This window comes from Podarcis tiliguerta, assembly GCF_965153285.1.
Source record: "Podarcis tiliguerta genome assembly, chromosome: 5".
NCBI lineage: Eukaryota > Metazoa > Chordata > Lepidosauria > Squamata > Lacertidae > Podarcis > Podarcis tiliguerta.
The window spans coordinates 25586648-25610095 of record NC_139538.1 but is presented as its reverse complement, the minus strand read 5'-3'; the positions used below and the strand labels follow the sequence as shown (position 1 = coordinate 25610095).

General features: G+C 42.9%; 1 protein-coding gene across 2 annotated transcripts; it reads right to left on the bottom strand.

Annotated features, from left to right (window-relative positions):
- Positions 1-2680: 2680 nt before the first annotated feature.
- On the bottom strand, positions 2681-22938 carry PLSCR5 (phospholipid scramblase family member 5). Of its 2 annotated transcripts, XM_083442953.1 has the most exons (10): positions 22905-22938; positions 22310-22549; positions 15714-15745; positions 12142-12293; positions 8292-8334; positions 7720-7940; positions 6861-7022; positions 5621-5782; positions 2902-2984; positions 2681-2813 (listed from the first exon to the last, which is right to left on the bottom strand). In XM_083442953.1, exons 2-9 carry the CDS (start codon positions 22510-22512, stop codon positions 2946-2948), a joined length of 1014 nt encoding a protein of 337 aa, XP_083299079.1. In that variant the 5' UTR covers positions 22513-22549; positions 22905-22938; the 3' UTR covers positions 2681-2813; positions 2902-2945. The 2 variants fall into 2 exon arrangements, with proteins under 2 accessions (XP_083299079.1, XP_083299080.1); XM_083442954.1 differs by lacking the exon at positions 22905-22938 and having other exon boundaries at positions 15714-15780; positions 22310-22382.
- Between the last annotated feature and the right edge of the window lie 510 nt (positions 22939-23448).

Below are 23448 nucleotides of genomic sequence, written 5' to 3'. Positions count from 1 at the left end.
TCACCTTTCTGAAACAAAACGGGAAGTGAAATTCAGCCTTTGAAATTCATACAGATGTGAATTTTGTAATGTAGTTCTCCAGTCAAGTACAGTGGTACCTCGGATTTAATACGCTTCAGGTTACATACACTTCAGGTTACAGTCTCCGTTAACCCAGAAATAGTGCTTCAGATTAAGAATTTTGCTTCAGGATGAGAAGCAAAGTGGTGCTTCAGGTTAAGAACAGTTTCAGGTTAAGAATGGACCTCCGGAACAGATTAAGTACTTAACCCAAGGTACCACTGTAATGCATCCAGAAATGCATATATATACAAAAGTATACATAAAAATGCATATACCATTGACAATACCATACAAAATACATTACATTAGAGATGTGCAAAAATGTGTGTATTAGGGAAGTTCCCTGCCAATATATATGTATCTGTGGATGTATGTCATATGAGGAGAAATTTTCACTGAAATGATTTTCAGGAGCACTTTTTTTAAAAGAAAAAAGAAAAATCAAACTGATGCAGAAATTTGGAGAACTGAACAAGATTGGAAAAATGAGAGACTGAGAGAAACCATAATTGACCAATTTGCCCATCCCTAATTCAATCACTGGGACGCGGGTGGTGCTGTGGGTAAAAGCCTCAGCGCCTAGGGCTTGCCGATCGAAAGGTCATAGAATCATAGAATCATAGAGTTGGAAGAGACTACAAGGGCCATCGAGTCCAACCCCCTGCCAAGCAGGAAACACCCTCAGAGCACTCCTGACATATGGTTGTCAAGCCTCTGCTTAAAGACCTCCAAAGAAGGAGACTCCACCACACTCCTTGGCATCAAATCCCACTGTCGAACAGCTCTTACTGTCAGGAAGTTCTTCCTAATGTTTAGGTGGAATCTTCTTTCTTGTAGTTTGGAGGTCTTTGTAGGTCGGCGGTTCGAATCCCCGCGGCGGGGTGCGCTCCCGTCGTTTGGTCCCAGCGCCTGCCAACTTAGCAGTTTGAAAGCACTCTCGGGTGCAAGTAGATAAATAGGGACCGCTTACTAGCGGGAAGGTAAACGATGTTTCCATGTGCGGCTCTGGCTCGCCAGAGCAGCGATGTCACGCTGGCCACGTGACCCGGAAGTGTCTCCGGACAGCGCTGGCCCCCAACCTCTTTGAGTGAGATGGGCGCACAACCCTAGAGTCTGTCAAGACTGGCCCGTACGGGCAGGGGTACCTTTACCTTTAATTCAATCGCAAGGGAGAGGGTTGTTGTTTTTTTAAAGTACTTGAGCCTCATATATAGAAGACCTCCCCTCAGATCACCTGCAGTTCAATCTTCCTGGAGCCAGGCATCCCCCCCACCCTTACCCAGGCATTTTTGTTTCCATTTTAAACTCTGCTTGTATTTTCAGAAAGGAAATAAATGCCTACGGGGAGCGCACAAGAAGGATGTGAGGGCAAAATCCCTCTCCCACCATCACTGTCCATTAACTGGTAATTCAGAGGTCTGCTGTCTACATAATACGGTTTAGAATTTGGTCACTTGTTATCACTATATATCTCTGTTCTTCAAACTCCCTTTCTGAGGAGGTTCAGGCCCAGGGATCTAGCCTGCATCTTCCACAATGGAAGGAATTCACCCAACCAGATGGGTGGGGTATAAATAATAAATTATTATTATCATCAGTGCTTTTTCTGGGGGGGATGCAGGGGTACGCACAGACCTAAACATTTTGTGAATCTAATGCGAGAAGAAACTAATTTTTTTTTAAAAAAAAAAATCTCTAGCAGAGAGAATCGTCAGTTCTGTTGCTACCCCCAATTTCAGCCTCATTTCCTGTCATGGTGTTTCCTGAGTCTCAGATGGAAGCAAGCGTTTAATGAGACCTTTTTTTTTTTTTAAAGAAAAAAGCACTGATGGTTACTGTAATATTATTATCACTCAGCTTTTCTGCAACCTCCTTATTCTCCTTCAGCAAAACTTTAATGCCTTTGCCATAGTCACTGGAAGAAAAGCTGTAAGGTGAAGCCCAGCTAGCCATTAACCATAGCTAACCTCTTTCATAATGAGGGAAGAGCTGCCCCCCTAACTTCAGAGGGCCTAATCCAGCCATAAATATCACTGTGCAGGTAGCCCATGAATGCAAGTGGAAGCTTATTTCAGACTCCCAGCTTTAAAATCAATCACGGCCGTATGCATTTCAAAGGATTTGGCTTGGTATGTTCTGATACATCACCTGTTGCAGGAAACAGACAATTGCCATCAGTGAGCCCATAAATTTTAACTATGTTGTTTAAGTACCTCTTAAATCTGAACAATTAACACCATCACCCACAAGCCTCCCTTCAGACATCTCCCTTTAGCTTTCCCAGTGGATGATGTCTCTGTTAGTTACTGTTAATTGAACTCTAAATCTGAAAGCTTCTTGGGATATAATAATAAACCTCGTTCTTTTGCTTTTTCCTTTTCAGCTAATAGCTGGGGCCAGCGTTTCCCAAACTTCAAAGGGCTCTGTAAGTAAAGACTTTTCATCAGTGGCACTGCAAGTCTTAGTTCTAATCTTTCATGCTTTCTGACGCAAAGACATCAAACGAGTCCAAAGAGAACTGCAATACTCCAAAGCAATGTTGAGTGTGCGTGCCCTCTTTTTCTCTCTGTAAACAGTATATTTAGCAATCATCTACACAATAAAAATGAGAAAATAATTATTTACGTAACTTATAGTTTAATAAACATTGGTCATTGCCTCCCCCGCTTTTTTTCTTCTTACAAAAAATCCCCCCAAACAAAACATAGGATCGTACAGTTCAAAAGTAATATCCAGAGCTCAAGGGACTGCTGGAAGAAAATGAAAAAGAATTAGAAAGTGTCTTATGTATAAGTCTTCAAAGCAAAGGCGACCAATTTATGTTTCGTTCTTACTTACTGAACTGTAGTTTGCATATTTTATTGTTCCTATCATCTTCCTTGTTACAATCCGTCCAAGGAGTTCTCAAAGAACATTAAGTCCTACAAATAAATAAACTGTGAATGATGAGGAAGATACAAAAAGGCAACAATTAATATCAAAAGGCTGACTTGTAGGGTTTCATTAAAGCAGTTCTTCTGAGGAAAGACAGTTTTGCATCAGAAGAAATCAGACGGCTTTAAAGTATGGAGATAATTTTATTTCTTGCCTTGTCGGACTGAAGGGTTAGGCTAACAACTGAATCATTAGGCACCTTTACAATTTTTATAACATGCTAGTTAGCTTTTACCTTTAAAGCACTGAATGGCTTGGTACTCATATGGTCCTCCCCGTACCTTGAGATTTAGTTCAGGGGGCTTGTTTCAGGAGTGGTCAGTGAAAGCAATTGGACAAACCACTGAGCCTCTTGGGCTTGCCGATCAGAAGGTCGGCAATTTGAATCCCCGCGACAGGGTGATCTCCTTTTGCTCTGTCCCAGTTCCTGCCAACTTAGCAGTTCAAAAGCATGCCAGTGCAAGTAGATAAATAGGTACCACTGTGGCGGGAAGGTAAACAGCATTTCTGTGCACTCTGGATTCTGTCACGGTGTTCTTTTGCGCCAGAAGTGGTTTAGTCATGCTAGCAACATGACCCAGAAAGCTGTCTGTGGACAAACGCCGGCTCCCTCAGCCTAAAGCGAGACGAGCACCACAACCCCATAGTCGCCTTTGACTGGACTTAACCATCCAGGGGTCCTTTACCTTTTTTAAAGCAATGTTTTAAAAACATGTCTTTCATCTAAAGCTTTTAATGTTTCATGGCGTATACATGAGGGTAGTTAGTTGGCCTATATCTACATTTTATGTAACTTGCTTAGAGATTTATTTATTAAGCAGTCTATAAATTTTGTCAAATAAATAAATTGGGTGAACCTCAACTACATTTCAGTTGAATTTTCCCTCTCCTCCCCACACACATGCCCCCAAATCTGTTCTAGAGGGTTGGGGGAATTACCCCAAAACAGAATTGAGGGCTGTGTAGGGGGGGAAAGAGGGGGAGATTGTTTCTGTTGAGCAAGGGGAAATTTTCACACTGATGCAACTATCTGTTTATCCCTATGTTGAATTCAACATCCATTTTATGCTGGTTTTGAGATTAATGCGTGGTTTATATTGCTGGTGCTTTGGCTTATCATTGGATGTGCTTATACCCTTCCTCCCAAATTGGGGCAGAGGATGTCCACCAAGGGGAAGCCTTCCTGTACATACTAGAAGACTCCCCTTTGGAGATGTCTGTGTCAATACATGGAAAGTCAGGGCAGCATGGTGTGGAACATGGAGGCATGGCTAACTAGCATGGTCCCACTGCCAGCTCAAGCACCGATTGGGTACTTGTGAGTTCATGTACGAAGGGTTCACATTTAGGGCAAACCTGTACAAACATGCATGTGAGAACTAACTCCAATGGACTGCAAGTTCTCATCAGAAGTGGCCTAATATATGGTCTGGAGCCACTATGCTACCTTCTAAGCAGGTGGGCTGTGGTTGTTTATCAGAAGGAAGAGAAAGGCAATGGCGAGGTTAAAGGTAAAGGGACCCCTGACCATTAAGTCCAGTCGCGGACGACTCTGGGGTTGCGGTGCTTATCTTGCTTTACTGGCCAAGGGAGCCGGCGTACAGCTTCCGGGTCATGTGGCCAGCATGACTAAGCCACTTCTGGTGAACCAGAGCAGTGCACAGAAACACCGTTTACCTTCCCGCCGGAGCGGTACCTATTTATCTACTTGCACTTTCGAACGTGCTTTCGAACTGCTAGGTTGGCAGGAGCAGGGACCGAGCATCGGGAGCTCACCCCGTTGCGGGGATTCAAACCGCCAACCTTCTGATCGGCAAGCCCTAGGCTCTGTGGTTTAACCCACAGTGCCACCGTGTTGGTGAAGGGCAAATGATGCTCTGCCTCCCTCAGCAAGCTGCTTCTGCCTCATACGATTCTTTAGATCAAAGGATACTATGACTACCCGCCGCTATCCAGAATGATGTAAAATCTGAATTTAAGATAATGAAAATCCTTGGCAAATTATACGACATACTAAGAGCAGGTGAGTGTTGCCTTAGGCTTTCAGTAGGTTCCAGATGTGTGGTGGTGTCACTTATGGGAACTACCCAGAGAGCATTGACTCATGACAAGGCCTTTTTGGTGTTGGCTCCCCATTTATGAAATGCCCTCCTTGGTGAGGTATCTCTGTCTCCATTACTAGCATTCAGGGGTGATTTAAGAGCATTCCTGTTCAACCAGACTTTGATAGCTAACAGATACTGTTCCCAGCAACTTTGAAATGATTAGCTAGGAAGATACTTGACTGGTTTTAGATGTATTTAATGCATTTAGTATCTAAATAAATGTGTTGCATTTTGCTGCTCTGGGCTCCTTTGGGAGGAGCGGTGGGCTATAGGATTAAAATAATTGTTTTTCAATGCAGTTGTGTACCATACACAGAATTGCCTGTGTGGGTAGAGAATATGATGAATCATAAACAAATGTGTTATGGTGCATAGTGTGTTGGGTTTAGGTGCAGGAAACCCAGATTCAAGTATCCATTCAGCCCAGTCTCCCAGGACTGCTTCTAAAATGTAGGCATTTAAGGAATGAAGGATTGGACTGAGGAAAGAGAGGACTTTGCCTTTGCTGGTATACTTACTAAGAGGAAACAAGCACCAATCATTACAGCCTTGATTTTTACGTCAAGGTCTACAGGAACCTGAATACCAAAGTTGGCTGTATTGGTAAAGATGTTATTGACAAATCCAGACCAATACTTGGAAATCTTGCCAATAGTTGACATTCCGTTGAGAGATTTTACCTGCAGGAAAGGAAAAGAACATATGAGAACTGAAAGGAATGCATGGAGAACATTCCTCAAATATTTGGAAGTGTGGGTGAGTGGGATTAAGTGGTGGTTAACTATGACATTGGAGCTATTTAAGAGAGCAAATGAATTTCAGAAATGAGAAGCTGTGTACATCAGAAAAGGAGAGTTCAGTTAAATGCCTAGTGTTTAATCGCCAGCTGGCTTAAATTCAATATAGGTATTTTATCTCCAATGAAACCTTATCAAGTAACACAAACCACATTTTAATCTGGGCTGAAACTGGCATAGCCATTTAATACAATAAATACATTGATTCTAGTTCGAGAGAGAGAGGGAGGGAGGGAGGGAGGGAGGAAGAAAAACTTCCTTCTATCTGCTTTCTTCAAATCAATGCACAAAATTCTTTTTTATTGACAGAGCTGATGGCACTGATCATGTAATGCATTTGTGGTGTGAATACTATGGAACCTTTATGCAGTTGTCACCACAAGCACCCCCCATACATCCCCTCCTGCAAGAGCCGCTTATGGAAGCAGTAGAAAACAAGGCATATAAGGGAATGAAGCACAAGCCAATAATTTAAGTGACATTCAGAGGCTGCAAACTGCAGTCAGCTTAGTTTAAATATTTTGAAAATGTGAACATTAAAAAAAGCAAACCTCATAGATAGCTTTATAGCAGATTTTAAACGTGTTTTTGTTCTGCTTGGCACTTGATTGATAGCTTTCATGATTTTAATTGCTGCTGCTTTAGTTCTTAGTTTACTGGTCTTATTTTTAATGCTTTTTTGAAATATGTGTCTTACAGCACGTTTAGAGTTCAGTGGGGCTCAGGATTGAAGTCTCACTGACTTTTGTGAACTGCTTTTATAGTCCTAAAAGGTGGACTAGAAAACCATTAAATAAATAAATTACATTATTTTGACGTGGACATTTTCCCCTCCCCCTGAAAATGCAGCACACAAGACGAATAAATTGGTTTAGTGAGGGCTGTCATTTTAATTCATTCCACCTCTCCCCATATTTTGCAAACTGAAAACACACACAAATCACAATGTTATCAAAAGTACCTCAAAGTCAACATCTCCAAAACAACCGCATGTTGCACAAGGGCCAATGATCTTCAACACATCTTCATTGCTTTCATTCCTGATAGTGAACTTGGGCAAGAGAGGGTCCCATTTCTGCACCACGTAGCCAACTGTAGTCCCAGGAGGAGACTGAACTTCTAACTATTGGACAGTGAAAATAAGAAGTTAATCTAACCAGTGGCTTTCGAAGATAATTGCTGAAGGTTTTAAGGAAATGACATTTGATGGGTTAGCGCAGGGGCAACCAATATGGTGCCCTATAGATGTTGTTGGACTACAACTCCCATAAGCCTCTGCCAGCATGGCCAATACTCAGGGATTGTGGGAGCTTAGTCCAGCATTATCTGGATATCCCGGGGATGGCTACCCCTGGGTTAGCTCTCCCAGCCCCCTGCTCTGGTCTCAATGCAAATCACCCCTCCCCATGCCCATAATTAAAGGAAGGAATAAATATTGGTGTGCTTCCTAGCTATGCAATTGAAGCTATGCCTAGTTTGGACATGAATCCTGTCACCAACACCAAAGGAACCCGGAAACTGCAAGTGAGGCTGCCCCTTCTCAGTCTGAAAGACCATGGAGGAAGAAAAAAGCACACTCAGTAAAAGCCCAATCTCATGCACCCATTCCCTGTGCACGATCCCCCTTCTGCAGGATTCCTTTAAAGAAGGGCAAATGCAATATAAAGGGAATAAATGGGGTGCTTATTCTGAAGCACATTCCGTCTTTCAGATGAATGCACACTCAGGCGCAGTTCTAAACTGTCGCCATCAGAATGCGCATACAGATGTAAAGGAAACGTGCAAACTGATAAAAGGGGTTGCTACTAGGATTAACCAACCTTTTGCAGGTAACATGGAAAGCAGCAGCTATTACACCTTAAAGGTCTGTTCACTGTGATCACCTCTTGACCTGTGTTGTCTGTAATCCTTATGGTAAAAGACCTCAGCGGCGAGCAGAAGTTACGATCAAAGCAACCATTTTCTTCCACTGCAAAGTAAACTCTCTGTCCCAGGTGGTTTTTAATCTCATACTTGCTGCAGGTCTCTGTCCCAAGTATAACTAAATAAAGCCAAACAGGTAGAAATGCATTTAGCCTAAAAAAGAGATATTTTTGATGACCCTTTTGATTCATTTGAATTTGATCCAAGGCTAATTCCTTCTGGATTAGATTTTTATTTTTATTTTTAAAAAACAACAACAGAAAATACGTTTTATAAGGTGTGTTGTTTTGAGAGAGAATGTCTTCAAAAATATCGTTACATGCGGTTTTTATAGAGGTAGAAATAGACATTGCATCTTGGTGCAAAAATGAGGGACCAGGTGGATGGGTCAACAGAAGCAAAAGTGATATGGGTTAGAAGTAAATGGCTCTGGCATCTCTAACAAGGGCTGAGCTGGAATGTGCAGTACCTTGGAGAAGCTCCACTTGCTGGTGAATAATGATCTGGTCCAACTGTTCAGAAATGAAAATAAATAAGAAAACGTGAGAATTGTGGAACATGGAAAATATCTGGAGATTTTCATACTCAACATCATCAAGCACTAATAAATAATAGTGTGTTGCATAAAATACTAGATGCAGTATAGTATAGTATTTATTTTTATCTGGCATTTATACAGCACCCAATTAAACTACAGTATGTCCCCTGGGCTGTTAATACCTTTACGTATTTAATTAAAAAAATCCCAACAAAATTAAAAGACAAGCAAAACTTAAACAGTCACAACAAAAGCAAATGAGTATAACCAGTACATACATCAGCAGTGTAAAATCTACATATGGCAGCAGTGTTGCTAAACTCAATATCCCTCATGTTGGGTTTCTGCTTTTAAATTTGGGCTGAAAGTGCTTTTAGGGTAATATTACAGTTTGCTCAAGCCGGGGTGGAGAATAGAGGTGTGTGTGCGTGTGTGTGTGTGTGTGTGTGTGTGTAAACTGGCCTACTGTACACATTTTTTTTATTAAACAAATAAATGCTAATATGATCAAGGAAATGTAATAACTCCCCTACCAGGAAAGGATGGTCAATTGGGATATTCTTAGTTTAGATGAAAGGAGAGGGGACATAATAGAAGTTTATAAAATTATGCATGGCATGGAGAATGCACCACAGCTATGGAGCACAGAGAGGCTGCAACTGGAGCGAACTGACCTGGAGCAGCACCCCTGAGGCCAATCCTAAAGTCCAGGCACGTTCACATGGAAGCAGGGCATTCTATGCCTCTCATGGAGATAGTGGGTAGAGTTTTTCTCCTTCCCTCATAACACTACAACTCGTGGGCATCCTATGAAGCTGAATGTTGAAACATTCCGGACAGATAAAACAAAGCACTTCTTCATGTGCTATGGAATTTGCTCCCCCAAAGTGGCAGCGATGGCCACCATCTTGAATGGCTTTTTAAAAAGGATTATATAAATTCAGGAAGGACAAGGCTATTGTCTATGATGCCTATGTTCTGCCTCCTCTGCCAGCGGCAGCCCTGGATGCCACCTTCTGGAAATAGCAGGTGGGCAGAGTGCTCTTCCACTTATGCATATTTCCCAAGTCCCCTGGGGAAAAATGAGACATCCCAGGATCTTAGCGGCTGTCTTGGGTGCCATGATCTCACGTTCTCTTGTGCGACACTCTCACACTTTTAAAAGTGCTTTGTTGGAACCACAATCTTGTGTGGCGCCCAAAACACAAATGGGCATTTGTGGGTGCTGTGCAAGTTCTTGCATCCCAAAAAGCAGTTTTTCAGGGCAGGAGCGAGGCGCATGTCTACATGACTCGCCCTGGAGCAGTGGCGTAGCGTGGGTTGTCAGCACCCAGGGCAAGGCAAGTAATTTGCGCCCCCCCCCCGCTGCACTGTCCCTCCCCCTGATAGTCCCTCGCTCTCTCTCCGCACCGCACCACACGCCTGGCACCCTCCCCTCCACAGTGGGCAGTGACCCGGTGGCTCGGATCGGATTCGCACAGCCAGCACTGCAGTGAGAGAGAGTGAGTGAGCCAGGTAGGGGCAGAGAGCTGCAAGTGTGAGCGCGCCCCCCCAAGATGTTGCGGCTGGCCCCCCCTGCACCCCCCATGCTACGCCACTGCCCTGGAGCACGTCCCAGAAGATGCAAGTCCTGGTTTCGCATTGGAAAAAGTTAGAACGTATGCTTTTGTCCTGCTTGCAGGCTTTCCACAGGAATCTGGCTGGTCATTGCGAGAGTAGGGTGTTGGATTAGATGGGCCACTGGGATGATCCAGCAAGCTGTTCCTTTAAAAAATGCTTTGAAAATTTACATTCCTTGTCTAATTAAAATATACTTTTGCCTCTCACCCCGCCCACCATTGGCACTTGACTCCAGTAATGTTGCCCAGAAGGGAATGTGGTCTTCAGGCTGAAGCATGTTCCCTACTCCTGCCTTAAGACCTGAAGTTACTCCTCAGTGCAGTCTGAGAAGCAGGGAACTCAATTCTATCCCATTCTAACCACATATGGGACATATGAGCATTGAAAAAACAACACCACAAAAGTAAGGAATTTGATGTACAGTGGTACCTCGGGTTACATATGCTTCGGGTTACAGTCACTTCAGGTTACAGACTCTGCTAAGCCAGAAATAGTACCTTGGGTTAAGCACTTTGCTTCAGGATGAGAACAGAAATCATGCGGCAGCAGCGGGAGCAGTTTTAGGTTAAGAACGGACCTCTGGAACGAATTAAGTTCTTAACCCGAGGTACCACTGTATGTCCACATCAGAACCACATCAGAATCAAACACATGGTTACAAAGAATAGCAATTCCTTTCCCAGTAATGCCCTTGGCACAAGCAATTTGACAAGATGCAAGTTTGTGCCTTTTGTTGTCTCTAGGTTCACCCTGTTTTATGATACAGAAAAGGCAGGAGAAAAATTGGGGCAACCTCCAATTGCAATTCTAAAAATTTGCTCTCTGAAGCAGCTCTTGCCCTTGTTGTCGAACAGGCTTTCTATTAACAATTTTCATGGAGTATTTGGAAGTGTTTGATCACATATGATATTTCCAGGCAAGAAGCCTCAGATCTAAGTACAGTGATGGTGTGACAGGAGTTCTAAGGCTCCGTAATTTAGATTTGATTTCACCAGAGTTAGGGTCCAGCTAGAAATCAAAAGTTTTGCTTTTCAGAAAACCTCAAAGCTGACTTCTTTCATTCTACAAATCTGAGCCTGCAGCAGAATATCAGATGGAATAAGTGGGTCCTTTGCAAGACTAGCTAGACAACAGCAAAATACCTAAGAAAGATGGTTCCCTAAACATTTGCTCAACTCAAAACAACAAGCAAAAAGACACAAATGTAGGTAGTGGTGTTGGTTCATTATGGGAGGGGCGAAACCCAAAATCTACAGGATAGTAATATCTTTGTTAGATCAACCAAGAGCTTTCAATTTATTCAGAGTTCTTCATCAGACTAGCTGTTCAGCAAAATTGGGGAGAGAGAAAAAGCAGGGCACAATCTATACCTCAAAAGTCTGCAGGTGGATTGCAGAAGGCTTGCAGACAAGCTTCAAGAGCAATCTAGGTCTTGGGGTGTTTGTGAGGTGGGGAGAGGGATAGGGAATCTGTGCCCCTCCAGACATTGATGGATAATTCCCATCAGTTCTTATTTCCCATCATACCTGACCACTGGTTGTGCTGGCTTCAGCAGATGGGAATCTGGAGAGCCACAGTTCCTCTGTCCCTGGTTTGGCAACTCTAGAAAAAGTCGTATTTCAGAAAAGAAATAAAACGAAAATTTTGCATGCATCTGCGCAACCTACCTACGACACTTCATCAAACCAAGAAATGAGAGCAAGTGTTTAGTTACCTACTGTAGAGGAAAGGTCAAGCAGAGGATGGAATTGTCCAATAGCAAAAACACCACTTCATCCCCAATGGAGGAAGCAACACCGGCCAACACAGTGTTCATGCTGTGTTGATGTGTGGCATCCCTGAGGCACTTGCAAAGGTAATTCATAACTACCCCAAAGGGGGGGAAATGCACCATCTGGAATTGCTATGCTTCTGAGGAGAGAGAAAAAATGTTTTGAGCAGATCTGGAGTGAAATGTGGAGTAAATTCGAGGGAAGACAGATCATCTCAGGGAATCCCAAAGTGAAAATTATTATAATCTGTTACTGCATTTTACGGAAGCACAAAAAGATAAAGGCACAACAGATCATTTTGGAAAGGTGGAAGTAAATCTAAAAGGGGACCCTTCAAACACATTTAATATATAATTTTACAGTTACAGTAATTGGAAGTGGAACAAGACCTGGCTGAGGTATTCCAGACCAGGAGGCAAACTGGCAGGAGGCTGGGCTTGTTTCCAGACAGCGGTAGTTTCTGAAGTCTTTGTTTGAGCTGGAGGCTCTGGAGAACCGGGAAGAGGATCTTGCATTGGTTTCTGAGTTTGGCCTGAAATAGCTGCATGAAAACATTATAAAAGTTTTTACTGAAAATAGGTCCTAGTTTGGTCAATAACAGCAGCCTGATTGAGACATTCCACCTCCATCATGTGAGACTCACATCCGCTGGTCACACGCCCTCTGTGACATCTTCAGCTCACCTCACGCTGCATTGTAGCTTTGTTGCTGAAAAGTCTGAAGCAGGGAGCATGGTCAATCATGCAGACTGGTCCATTAGGGTGAAAGGGGCACAGCTCTGCAAACCTCAGCCAACCCCCAACTGCCTGGCTTCTTACTTACATCCACTCCAGGATGTACAGTAATACCAGCAGTCAACTTCCTTCTCCTTAGTCTCACTGTTGCCCTCGTTGAACTTAGCAAGGAAGAGGATGGGGACAAAATCAAAAATTATTTGACTCTGCCTGTCATTTGCTCTTGTTCCATCTGCCTTTGGCCTCTCTGCCTTCTGCCCTACCAGTCAAAGGCAGGCAAAGAATCCTGGGAATCCCAGTGTCCCCTGGGAAAAGGCATTGCATACCATCCAGCATTTCTCCAATGAAAATAGGGATGTCCTATTCCATTATCATCATCATCATTCTATTTATACTCCACCCATCTGACTGGGTTGCGCCAACCACTCTGGGCAGCTTCCAACATATATAAAAAACACAACATTAGTGCATTAAAGCATTAAATGTTTTTAAAATTCCCTATACAGGGCTGCCTTCAACCAGTGGCGTGGGAAGGGGGGTGCGGTGGGTGCAGGCCACCCCGGGTGTAATCACTGAGGAGAGTGACAAAATGCCAAAAATATGTGTTTTGAAAAAATAACTCCCGCACCCACTGCATGCCCCTTCCTATGCCACTGCAGAAGCACTCTCCTCTTGAGTGATTTCCAGAAACCAGGAGCATTGCTGCCTCCAACTTTGCAGGCAGAGCACAGCCTTTGACAGCTGTCTCCTCCATGAATCTGCCTAAACTAGAGGTGTAGCTAGGTGAGATGGGGGGTACTGGGTGCCACACCATGGGGCCTGCAGCGTGCCTGAGCCACATGTCTCTCCTGAGGGGGAGGAGGCAGATGAACTGCCTGCAAGCTCCACGCTGATTTTTCAAGCAGCGCAGGGCTTGCGTCTGCCCACCGCCTCAGCTGCCCTACAGCTGAGGGGGAGGCTGCAGAGAGGCTCCACCCAGCCTTGGCTTGCCCTGCCCCCATGGGCGGCTTGCTCCGCCCCCAGCTGCAGGGCAAGCGCACTGCCCCGGACACCTGAGCAGCTAGCTACGCCACTGCCTTTGGCTCAAGGGTTGGATAACTCCATACCTTCTAACATTTCTCCCTCCCATGAAAATAGGGATGTCCTGAGGAAAAGCGGGACATTCAAGGGTCAAATCAAAAACCAGGACAGCTTCTCTGAATCTGGGATTGCCCATGGAAAATAGGGACACTGGGTGGGTCTGGCGTTTACTGTTAAACCACTATGAGGATTGTAGCTCTTGGAGGAAATAGGGGTTTCCTAACAACTCTGGGAACATGCCACAGTTCCCAGAATTCTTTGGGGGAGTCATCAAAGTGGTATGATACTGTTTTAATTGTATAGTGCAGATGGTGCCGAATACAACCTGCATAGCCTGTAAAGGATCTTTATCTTTTCCAGTCCTGCTTCATTCTATTTTCACGGCTTGACCAACTCTCTTCTATCTCCTTTCATGTCAGAGGAAGCTTCATCTCTGCCTTCTCTGATCATGCTCACCTCGCTTTTTAGAGACGGAAGGTGGCCCATCTGAAGAAACCTTGTGTGACAATGATGTGTCTTTTACAATTTGGACATAAACCACCAAGTTACAGTTTTCGGCTGTTGTGGGTTTAGAAGAGGCCCCTTTGCGTTATTTTCCATTGTGAGCATGCCTGTTTCATCGTGTAATTGTATTTTGATCTTAATTTATCATTGCAGCCACAGCTTTCCTTCAAAAGCTCAAGACCCCAGGAAGAAGGAGGAATCCCTTTGAATTTCTATCTGGCTTTTGAAAAATGCATAACCGGGGCATAAATATTTCATATGCTCTCCTGCATCATTTTACCTCACAGAATCCTGTCGTTGGCCAAACTTGTGTTTCCTGAAATGCCGTGAAGTTTTATTGGCCAAGTACAGGTGTCATTTTTAAAGAAGGGGCTGGTGGGGGAAAGTGAAGTCTGCCCTGTCACTCAGACTTAAGCTAGAGAAAATCAAGCAGCAGGTGCACTAAATATTCATGGAAATCTAAGGCAATTTGAGGAGTGGTATACATTATTTTGTGCATCTGCAAAGGTGGTACATGAAGGGATCCCTATTCCAGTAGTTTTCCACACACTTATCTATGCTGTAGATAAAGCATATAAATTGCAATATTTTAAACCACTGGCTGCTGATTAGATTTAGATTTATGCTTTATGTTCCTTTTCTTTTGGGATACTTTGCTCTAAATGATTTTGCTAATTCCATTAAACACCATTCTACTCCTTAGCATTTAAACAGAACATTACATTTTGCACAGTGTTTTCCTGTTGTCTTCACAATAACAATGCATTCCCCCCTCCCATTTTACAGATGGGACAACTGACCTTTTTTACTGCATCAGAAAGTACCTACATCCACACACCCCAAGATTACAATAGCATATGCCATGAAGTGCCATAAACATTACCCAGAAATTAAAACTATCCATATTAAAATAGCATTTCATGTATAATTTTTTGGCGTGTGATCTTGTTAGTACTTCCAGAGAACCCTCTTGCCAAATTTTTTAACACCTGTGCTATTTGAAGAGACGGGCTGGTAGATGTGAGAGAAGAATTTGACTTCATTTTTAAGTATAACATTTCATTTTTATCCTTTTTAAAGGGAAACGGTTTGAAAGGATTTCCAGTTGCTGGCAATTTTCACCTTTAATGAGGAGTTAGCTGTCTCAAACTAAAGGGAAGACATGGCACGAACTAGCCCCTTCAGTCTGATTGCACTCAATTGTCCTTCAGACGCTTGTTAGTGGGGATTTTGTCAACCATGTTCCAAATGATCAGTACTTGCTGACGCAATAATTCTCCGGTGAAGTGTGCTTGAAGGATGTGAAACTTTGAATGGAAGCATGACCTTTCTATGTTTCCTATTGTTTAATAAATAGCATGTATGCAAAAGCAGACAGGTGCCGGTGTAAGGATACAACTAACATTGCACATCTGTGAAGAAATGCAAGCTGAAGTTTATATATTATAGCTGACATTCGATTTTATTCCGCCTCAGTTGCAGCATAGTCAGAGCAGAAATTACCACTCCTTGGAGTTGTCACTTTCCCATTTAATCAGATGGCTGATTGCTATATACCATTAGGGGTGGGTTTCTTTTTTATTTCTCCCCCCCCCCTTTTTTTTTAGTAAACATCCCTTTATGGGTTATATATAATCACTTACCTTGAGAGGCCATGAAGCTGCCTGATTCACTTCTTCAAAGGAAGCCAGGTTAAAAGAAAAGGCTTTTCTTGTTGCAGCAAGGGAGGGGGGAAAGCACAGCATGCACAAACTTCAGAAGGTGTCTGTCTACTTCATGTCAGGTTACAAAAGAACGGCAAAGAAACACATTGCCTTTCTCGTATTTCTGATCACTGCATTTTATGGGTATGGACAACAGGGGGAGACGATGCTTGCAATCAAGATACACACACACACAAACACACACACACACACACGAGCAAGAAAAATAAACAGAGCACATAAAGAAATTAAATTGGCCGATTCTGTGCTTTTATTCGCCTGGAATTCAAACCAACCTTTTGATTCTCTGTGTTGTTTGTTTTTAGCTCTCAGTAGTCTAGCTCCAGACGGAGCCTCAGCAAAAGAAGCATGGTTGGTGACTTGATGTCTACCCAAAGCTAAACACAATGTTTTCAATAGTACAGAAGCATGTGGCACATATGTGCAAGATGGGAGGTTTCATCCTCCTGTCATCCTTTACGGAATGAAATTGTTTTCCAAGGTAAAATGCCCTGCACACTGGAATTCAAGAAACTGCTATGGAAATGGCATTTAAGTATGGAGATCTGGCTTCACAATAGAGACCAAATCAAAAAGCTAATGGTAGCTCTAAAAGCATTGGGAGAGAGTAACCTTGAGTTGTGCCAGCTCGTATTTCTAACTCAAGTGACCAAGTTGCCATGGAGATTGTATCGTATCTGTGTGTGAATCACACAGGCATGATTCACAACTGTTAAGTGACCACAAAAAGGGCAACGCAGGAAAAGGCTGTCATGTAATACCTGGCAGACTGAAAGCCACAGTAATTATCATTCATAGTTATCTATCCTCATATCTCTTTGTACCTTTAGTTCCCTCTCAAGGTCATTATATCTAAACTGAAGTCCCATTGCAGATGATATGGCAAGCTCATATTGCTCTCCCCTCTTCCTGTTTATTCATAAAATAGTATGGAATTCATCTTTTTCCCAGTCCAGTGCGTAATTTATTTAACCTACTGAACTCATTGGCACAAGATGCATGCTAGCTTAGGATAATAGGGTGGCACATTCCTTTTTAAATTATTATTCACCATTCTAAGAAAGAACCAAATAAACAAAATCAGTGCAGTTTTGAAATGTTCATGCTACCATCATGATTCAAAATGGCACCCAGTTGTGTCACAATATAGATTAAAACTTGCTCCTTGATCTCAGGACGTACTGTGCAAAAATATGGAATGGAACACTGTGGCAGAAACCAGAGTGCACAGAAATGCCATTTACCTTCCCACCGGAGTGGTACCTATTTATTTACTTGCACTGGCATGCTTTCGAACTGCTAGGTTGGCAGGAGCTGGGACAGAGCAATGGGAGCTCACCCTGTCATGGGGATTCAAGGACTCTGTTGCTGACCCACGTCAACCCATTCCAAGATGTTTCAATATCATTTAACTGAAGCCTTAGTAACAGTAGATTAGCTAGAAACTTTCAGCCTTTCTGTTGGATTGCAACCTCCATCACCCTTGACCATTGGCCATGCTGGCTGAGACAGAGCTGTACAATCATGGAGCAGACTCCCTTGGTAAGTGGTGAACTCTCTTTCATTTGAGGCTTTTATCAGATGGTCATCTGTCAGTGATTATTTAGTTGTGATTCCTACATTGCAAGGGGCTGGACTAGATTACCCTTGGGGTCCCTTTCAACTCTGCAATTCTATGATTTATTGGACTAAGAGAGCTAGAATGTATACTGCAGATTAGGAAGGATATCAGCATATCTCAGATGGTATCATTGTAGTTATGCAGCTGAGTTAAGTTGTATAAAGCAAGAGTTCTTTTTTTAAAATGGAAGTTCTTTATGAAGAAAATTCTCAAATGAGGAAAATGCCCCAGAACTTCACTTCCTGCACAACGCAATGCCATCCATGGAATAAAATCACGGTGACTTTGATAAAGTGGCTTCATCAAACATGAAGTTGTATATGAACTTGTATAGGCTTAACAAAAACACTCAGTTCAAAATCCGACCTTAGTTTCATTATTATAATTCAAGGAACATCAGTAAGTTTGGTAAGCTTTGTTGCTAAGGCCTTTCAGCTATCAAACCATTCAGCACTGACACAGAATACTTATATCTACAAAATTTGCAGTTCAAACATGTTTTACTAATGGAGTGATTTGCTCTTGAAGTGTCAATATGATTTGTTATCATTTGTGGCTAATGTTCATTTGATTGTTTGGAAACTTGGTTTCTTTTTTTTCCAGCAAAAAAATAATAATGTAAAAATGAAAGCCAGCATGGAAATGAGTAATAAGAATTTAGCTTTTGCATATTTTTGCATTATTTTAGTAAGCAAAATTTGAAGCACCGGATGCTCATTCTTTCCTACAAAATGTGCTTATTTTCTTCCTTATGCTCACATTACCACCATACTAGGCTTGATCTTAAAAGGGACAGGGGTGGCTCTGTGGGTTCAACCACCAAGCCTAGGGCTTGCCGATCAGAAGGTCGGCAGTTCGAATCTCCGGGATGGGGTGAGCTCCCATTGCTCGGTCCCTGCTCCTGCCAACCTAGCAGTTTGAAAGCATGTCAAAGTGCAAGTAGATAAATACATACCACTCCAGCGGGAAGGTAAGTGGAGTTTCCATGCACTGCACTGGTTCACCAGAAGTGGCTTAGTCATGCTGGCCACATGACTTGGAAGCTGTACGCCGGCTCCCTCGGCCAATAAAGCAAGATGAGTGCCACAACCCCAGAGTTGTCTGCGACTGGACCTACCGGTCAGGGGTCCCTTTACCTTTAGGCTTGATCCTGAAAAAACAAAAGAGGATGTGGAATAGTTCTCTGATGTAAAAACCATGACGCCCGTAAGCCAAGCAATATCCAAGTGGCAGATTTCTATGCATTTGTGACTGATCACTAGGTTCTACCTCTGTGCTCACGGTTGTATTAATAGGAAAGGATTCCAGGTCCCATAATGGGATTCTGTTAATGATAAAGCATGCTGCTTTTCATGTGAGCAAGACACAGGAAGTACAATGGGAAGAACGTCTGCTTTGCATGTAGCTACAACATCATGGGAGGGATGTTTTAGCTACCCCACCCTTTGCCCTTGGAAGCGTTATAAGAAGCTACTGCAGGCGAGAGACTGTGAGCAACATTGTTGGAGGGGTGTTTCTAGGATTAAGGTGAAACTGTGAAGCTCCCTTGTAATTTTTGTCATGTTAAATTTACAGTATTGAAATGTGGGCTTTATGCTATTATATTTTGGTTTTGCTGTTATTATGAAATTGTATAATGTTTGTTTGAAATGCATCTGTGTTTCCTTGTTATAAACCCACTTTGCAAATGTTTCTTCTTCTTTCTTTCTTTTGGTGGGAAAGTGACATACAGTGGTACCTCAGGTTACATACACTTCAGGTTACGGACTGCACTAACCCAGAAATATTACCTCAGGTTAAGAACTTTGCTTCAGGATGAGAACAGAAATCATGCTCCGGCAGCGCGGCAGCAGCAGGAGGCCCCATTAGCTAAAGTGGTGCTTCAGGTTAAGAATAGTTTCAGGTTAAGAACAGACCTCCAGAATGAATTAAGTTCTTAACCCGAGGTACCACTGTACAAATAAAATGAATGAAGTGACCATTGCTCAGTTGCCGAGCATGCAGAAGGTCCCATATTTAACCCCTGGCATCTTCAGGTAGAGCCAGAGATTGTAGGTTCAGCTTTGTGGGTTTAAGACCCACATTGGGCAAAAGATTCCTGCATTGCAGGAGGTTGGACTAGATGATCCTTGTTGTCCCGTCCAACTCTACACTTCTATGATTCTCTGATTCAGGTAGCAGGTGATAGGAAAGATCTCTGACTGAAGTCCCAGAGAGCTGCTGTCAGTTAGACAAGGGCTGGGTCAACAAATTATCTGACTATGTGCAAGGCAGTTTTCTGGGTATGTTCCCACATAGTTCTGCACAGGATACACAATTCATTTATGGAATTCACTCGGGGAGAAAGGTTCTTATGGCTATGAGATTAATATCCTTTCTAAACACAAAAGTAGCCAGCATCGCAGAGGACAGAGCAGACAAGGGCTATCTGGCATGGTAGTTAAATGGAATGGCTGTGTTCAAAGAAAGACATGTTTGGAACAAGAAAAGGCTATTGCCATCATGCCTTGCTTGTGGACTTTCCAGAGCAATCAGGATTGGTAGCATTGGAGACAAAATATTTGGCTAAATAGGACTTTGGTGAATCAGATAGGCCTTTGGATTGAACAGACTGGAAATCCTTGGCTGCCCTGTGTAAGAACCCTTTCCTTTTCCTCAGGTCTTTCTCATGGTCATCAAAGAATGTCATATCTCTTTTTATCTCCTGCTGGTTTTCCCCCATGCTCCTTATAAATAGTAGAAACAGCATGAGATTAATACATAGCACATAGTCCTCCATACTGGAACAATGTGCACAGGATGTTTATCCGCTAAAGCAAATTCTGTTCTTACAGTAAGGGCTGTTTGGTCAATTTTTACTTGCACACACAAAATAATATAACTAATTTCTATACACTTTGTTAACCTAGTAGTTAATTGCATTGATTTTGATGAATGACAAGCCAAACATTGCTGGTGTGTGTGTGTTGCAGTTTGATGATGATGATGATGATGATGATGATGATGATATCCTTTGATAATTATTAACAATAATAAACAGGGGGAAATACTTTAAATCATAATATTCTGCAAGAAAATATGACTTGGTATAAAATTACAATATTTCTTCTATTTAAAAAGCCCCCCTCGAAACCTACTTGAATTTTCTTTTGTGGAAGATAATTATTTTTATTGACAATAATGTCAGTTTCCCCAGAATTTACTTTTATAGTCATGCCAAATATTATCATATTTAGTAAGCTAGAACTAGTGGCCAATGACTTGCCATTGTTCGTGAAACTGATTACAGACGGATCAGTTATTTTGTTATTTGATTAATTTAAATGGTCTGGACCATTCAAATAACAGCGTCCCTCTGAAATCTGTGGAATATAACAGAACCGTGCACTTAGTTATTTTGTAAATCATGAAGATGATATGCTGGGGAAAATACCTAAGGCAAAAACAATTCAAGAAGCTCTGTGTGATGACAATAATGATGCAGTTTTCAAAGGCAACAGCTACCTCTAGAGAGAGGGCAGGTCAAAAATGACACAAACTTCACAGATGGGAACAATGCCTCAGATCTTAGTGAACTGATGGGAGGAGTTTGCTCCTTGGTGCCTGGGATGCAGGTCTTCTGGATGAACCTCTCTGCCACAGGCATGAATGTTGGCAAGAGGAAATGCTGTTGGCCTGGACCATGGATGGGGAACCTCTGGCCCACAGGCTAAACTTGGCCTGCCAGGCCTCCCAGTTTGGCCCACGAGGCCATTTTGGGGAAGCCACACCACCCATCCTCCTAATGGAAGTTTTTTTGTAGCTCACCATTTCTGTTTTGTAAGAATCATAGGGCCAGATTCAGCTAACACATGGGGTTAGTGCAAGGATTCTTGCTAGTGCTGTGGTGCTTTGTCTCCTCATGTGCCCCCTGAACCCCCACAGTTCTGCTCTGGAGGGCTGGGAGAACTCCAGAATGGCATGCATAGGGAGAGAGGAGGTTGTTCCATCTGGCAAGCAGAAACACTTGCATTGGTGGGACAGACAACTGTATTAGTCTGACATTTCATTCCACCCATAGTTCGCTGTCATGTCCAAACTTGGCAAACTGGGGTTTGTTCAGACCAGTTAACAAAGCTTTGCTGTCAGTTCACAATTTGCCTTGCCAATGGCAAAGGAAAAACAGAAAACTGAGAGGAGTATCTGTTTAGAAAATGTATAGTCTTATGCTTGGGAGAGGACCTCCCCAGTTCTTCCTTCCCCCTAAGGAAGAGGTCTTTAAGCAGAGGCTTGACAACCATATGTCAGGAGTGCTCTGATGGTGTTTCCTGCTTGGCAGGGGGTTGGACTCGATGGTCCTTGTGGTCTCTTCCAACTCTATGATTCTATGATTCTATGATTCTAACAACTCTGCTTTAGAGTGCCATCAATTCCTAAGTCATACCAGCAAGAAATGCTCCAATCCCCAGCTTCCACTCATATCGATCTGCAGGCCTAGCAACCAACACCCCACTTACCCTGCTTCACAAGGCCTGATCATGAATGTTTTGGGCATACAGACGTGAACATCAGTGAAACCAACCACTATCTGGAAACACAACTCTTTGGCTTTCCAGGACATGGGGAAGAAGGAATGCACCCACTAATATTTGAGTCAAGCAAATAAAGATATAAGATCAGCTCAGGATGTATCACCTACCCATATGCCACATTATAGTCATCTCATTTTAAAGGCTTCTCTGCTGCTGAAAATGCAGAGTACGAACTGAATCTATGAATCAACATGCAAGTTGGAAGCTTCTTTCTTTTATTCCTAGAGATCTTAAACAACCTCCCCTCCCTCTGCATCTAATCCTCGTCTTTCTGTCAAATACATCAATGTGCCAAAAACGTGACATTTGCTTTTGTGACTCACCTTGAATTTTGGTTTGTCTGATGTGTCTTGCCACAGCTGGTACCCACACAGTAACTCCACTGACGTGAGCCTGTTTGCAGAGATACTGCAGTTAGCCCAGTAATAGCTAAAGATGCGGCACCGCTATGCTGACTCTCCTTCAGCTGCATTTCAACTACACAAGTCACACACACTGCTTGTGCAGCAAGTCCTGGGTAGTTCATCACGGGGAGAAAAAGTCTGCCTTGCTCTTCTTCGGCACTGAAATCAGGAGTTTTTGCAAAACATAAAGCAGAAAATCTTTAAAATAACAATTAACAGTTTATTGCAAATTTTCTCAGTAGCTAATTCACTATTTATGTTAGCAATTAACTGAAATGAAGAACTAGGTCATGATGATAATTTAACCATAGATTTCAAACGGCAAGGCAGGGAAAAGAGAGAGCGAGAGCAAATGTTTAAATCCTATATCCTATAGTAATGAGTTTTAGATAAGGGAAACTTTTTGCAAGCTTTGTTTTCCATCTTCTGTAATGGCCTGGGAGGGTTGCAAACTGAAAATGGCTTTGTCAGAGCTTCTAGAGTTTCCAGGGCAATTTATCAATTGTCCATTTACTTTTATTCCACACAGAATACCCAGCAAATCAGACCTGGCGCCAGGGGTTGGAATGATCAGGAATGGAATGGTCAATGACTCAAGCCCTGAGTGAGGTCACAAGCCTAGGTCACCTGAGCTTGTCAGCAATACTTTCCCTGGAGGCTGGGCAGCTGTGAACACAAGAAGGCCAAAGACCAATTTTCTCCAGAGTCCTGTTCTTACAGTGGCAAACCAGATGCCTATGGGATGCCTGCAAACAGGATCTGAGTGCAACAACACTCTCCTCACTTGTTATTCTCAAGGGATGCCACCTCTGATGCTGAAGGAAGGACATGGTCATCGTGGCTAGTAACCATTGATAGACTTTTCCTCCATGTGGTCGTGTGGTTGATACACACTCTTTTACTTTCCTTTGGGGCCCTAAACTAGTGTCACTCCGGAGCGACTCCATAGGCATTGTGGGAGTATTAAAATGGTGGGTGACACGGGTAGCACTGGTTGTCTAGACGAGTCTTTTTTGCTGCTGCTGTGCATGCCTGAGGATAGTAAGGTAAGGGGAGGA

Coding starts and splice junctions, on each gene's coding strand:
- PLSCR5 (XM_083442953.1), bottom strand. CDS start 22,512: ATGAACTACCCAGGACTTGCTGCACAAGCAGTGTGTGTGACTTGTGTA. Junction 7,023..7,719: donor TTCCATGTTACCTGCAAAAG/GTTGGTTAATCC, acceptor ACTGTCCAATAG/TTAGAAGTTCAGTCTCCTCC. Junction 2,985..5,620: donor TTGGTGCTTGTTTCCTCTTA/GTAAGTATACCA, acceptor ATTTATTTGTAG/GACTTAATGTTCTTTGAGAA.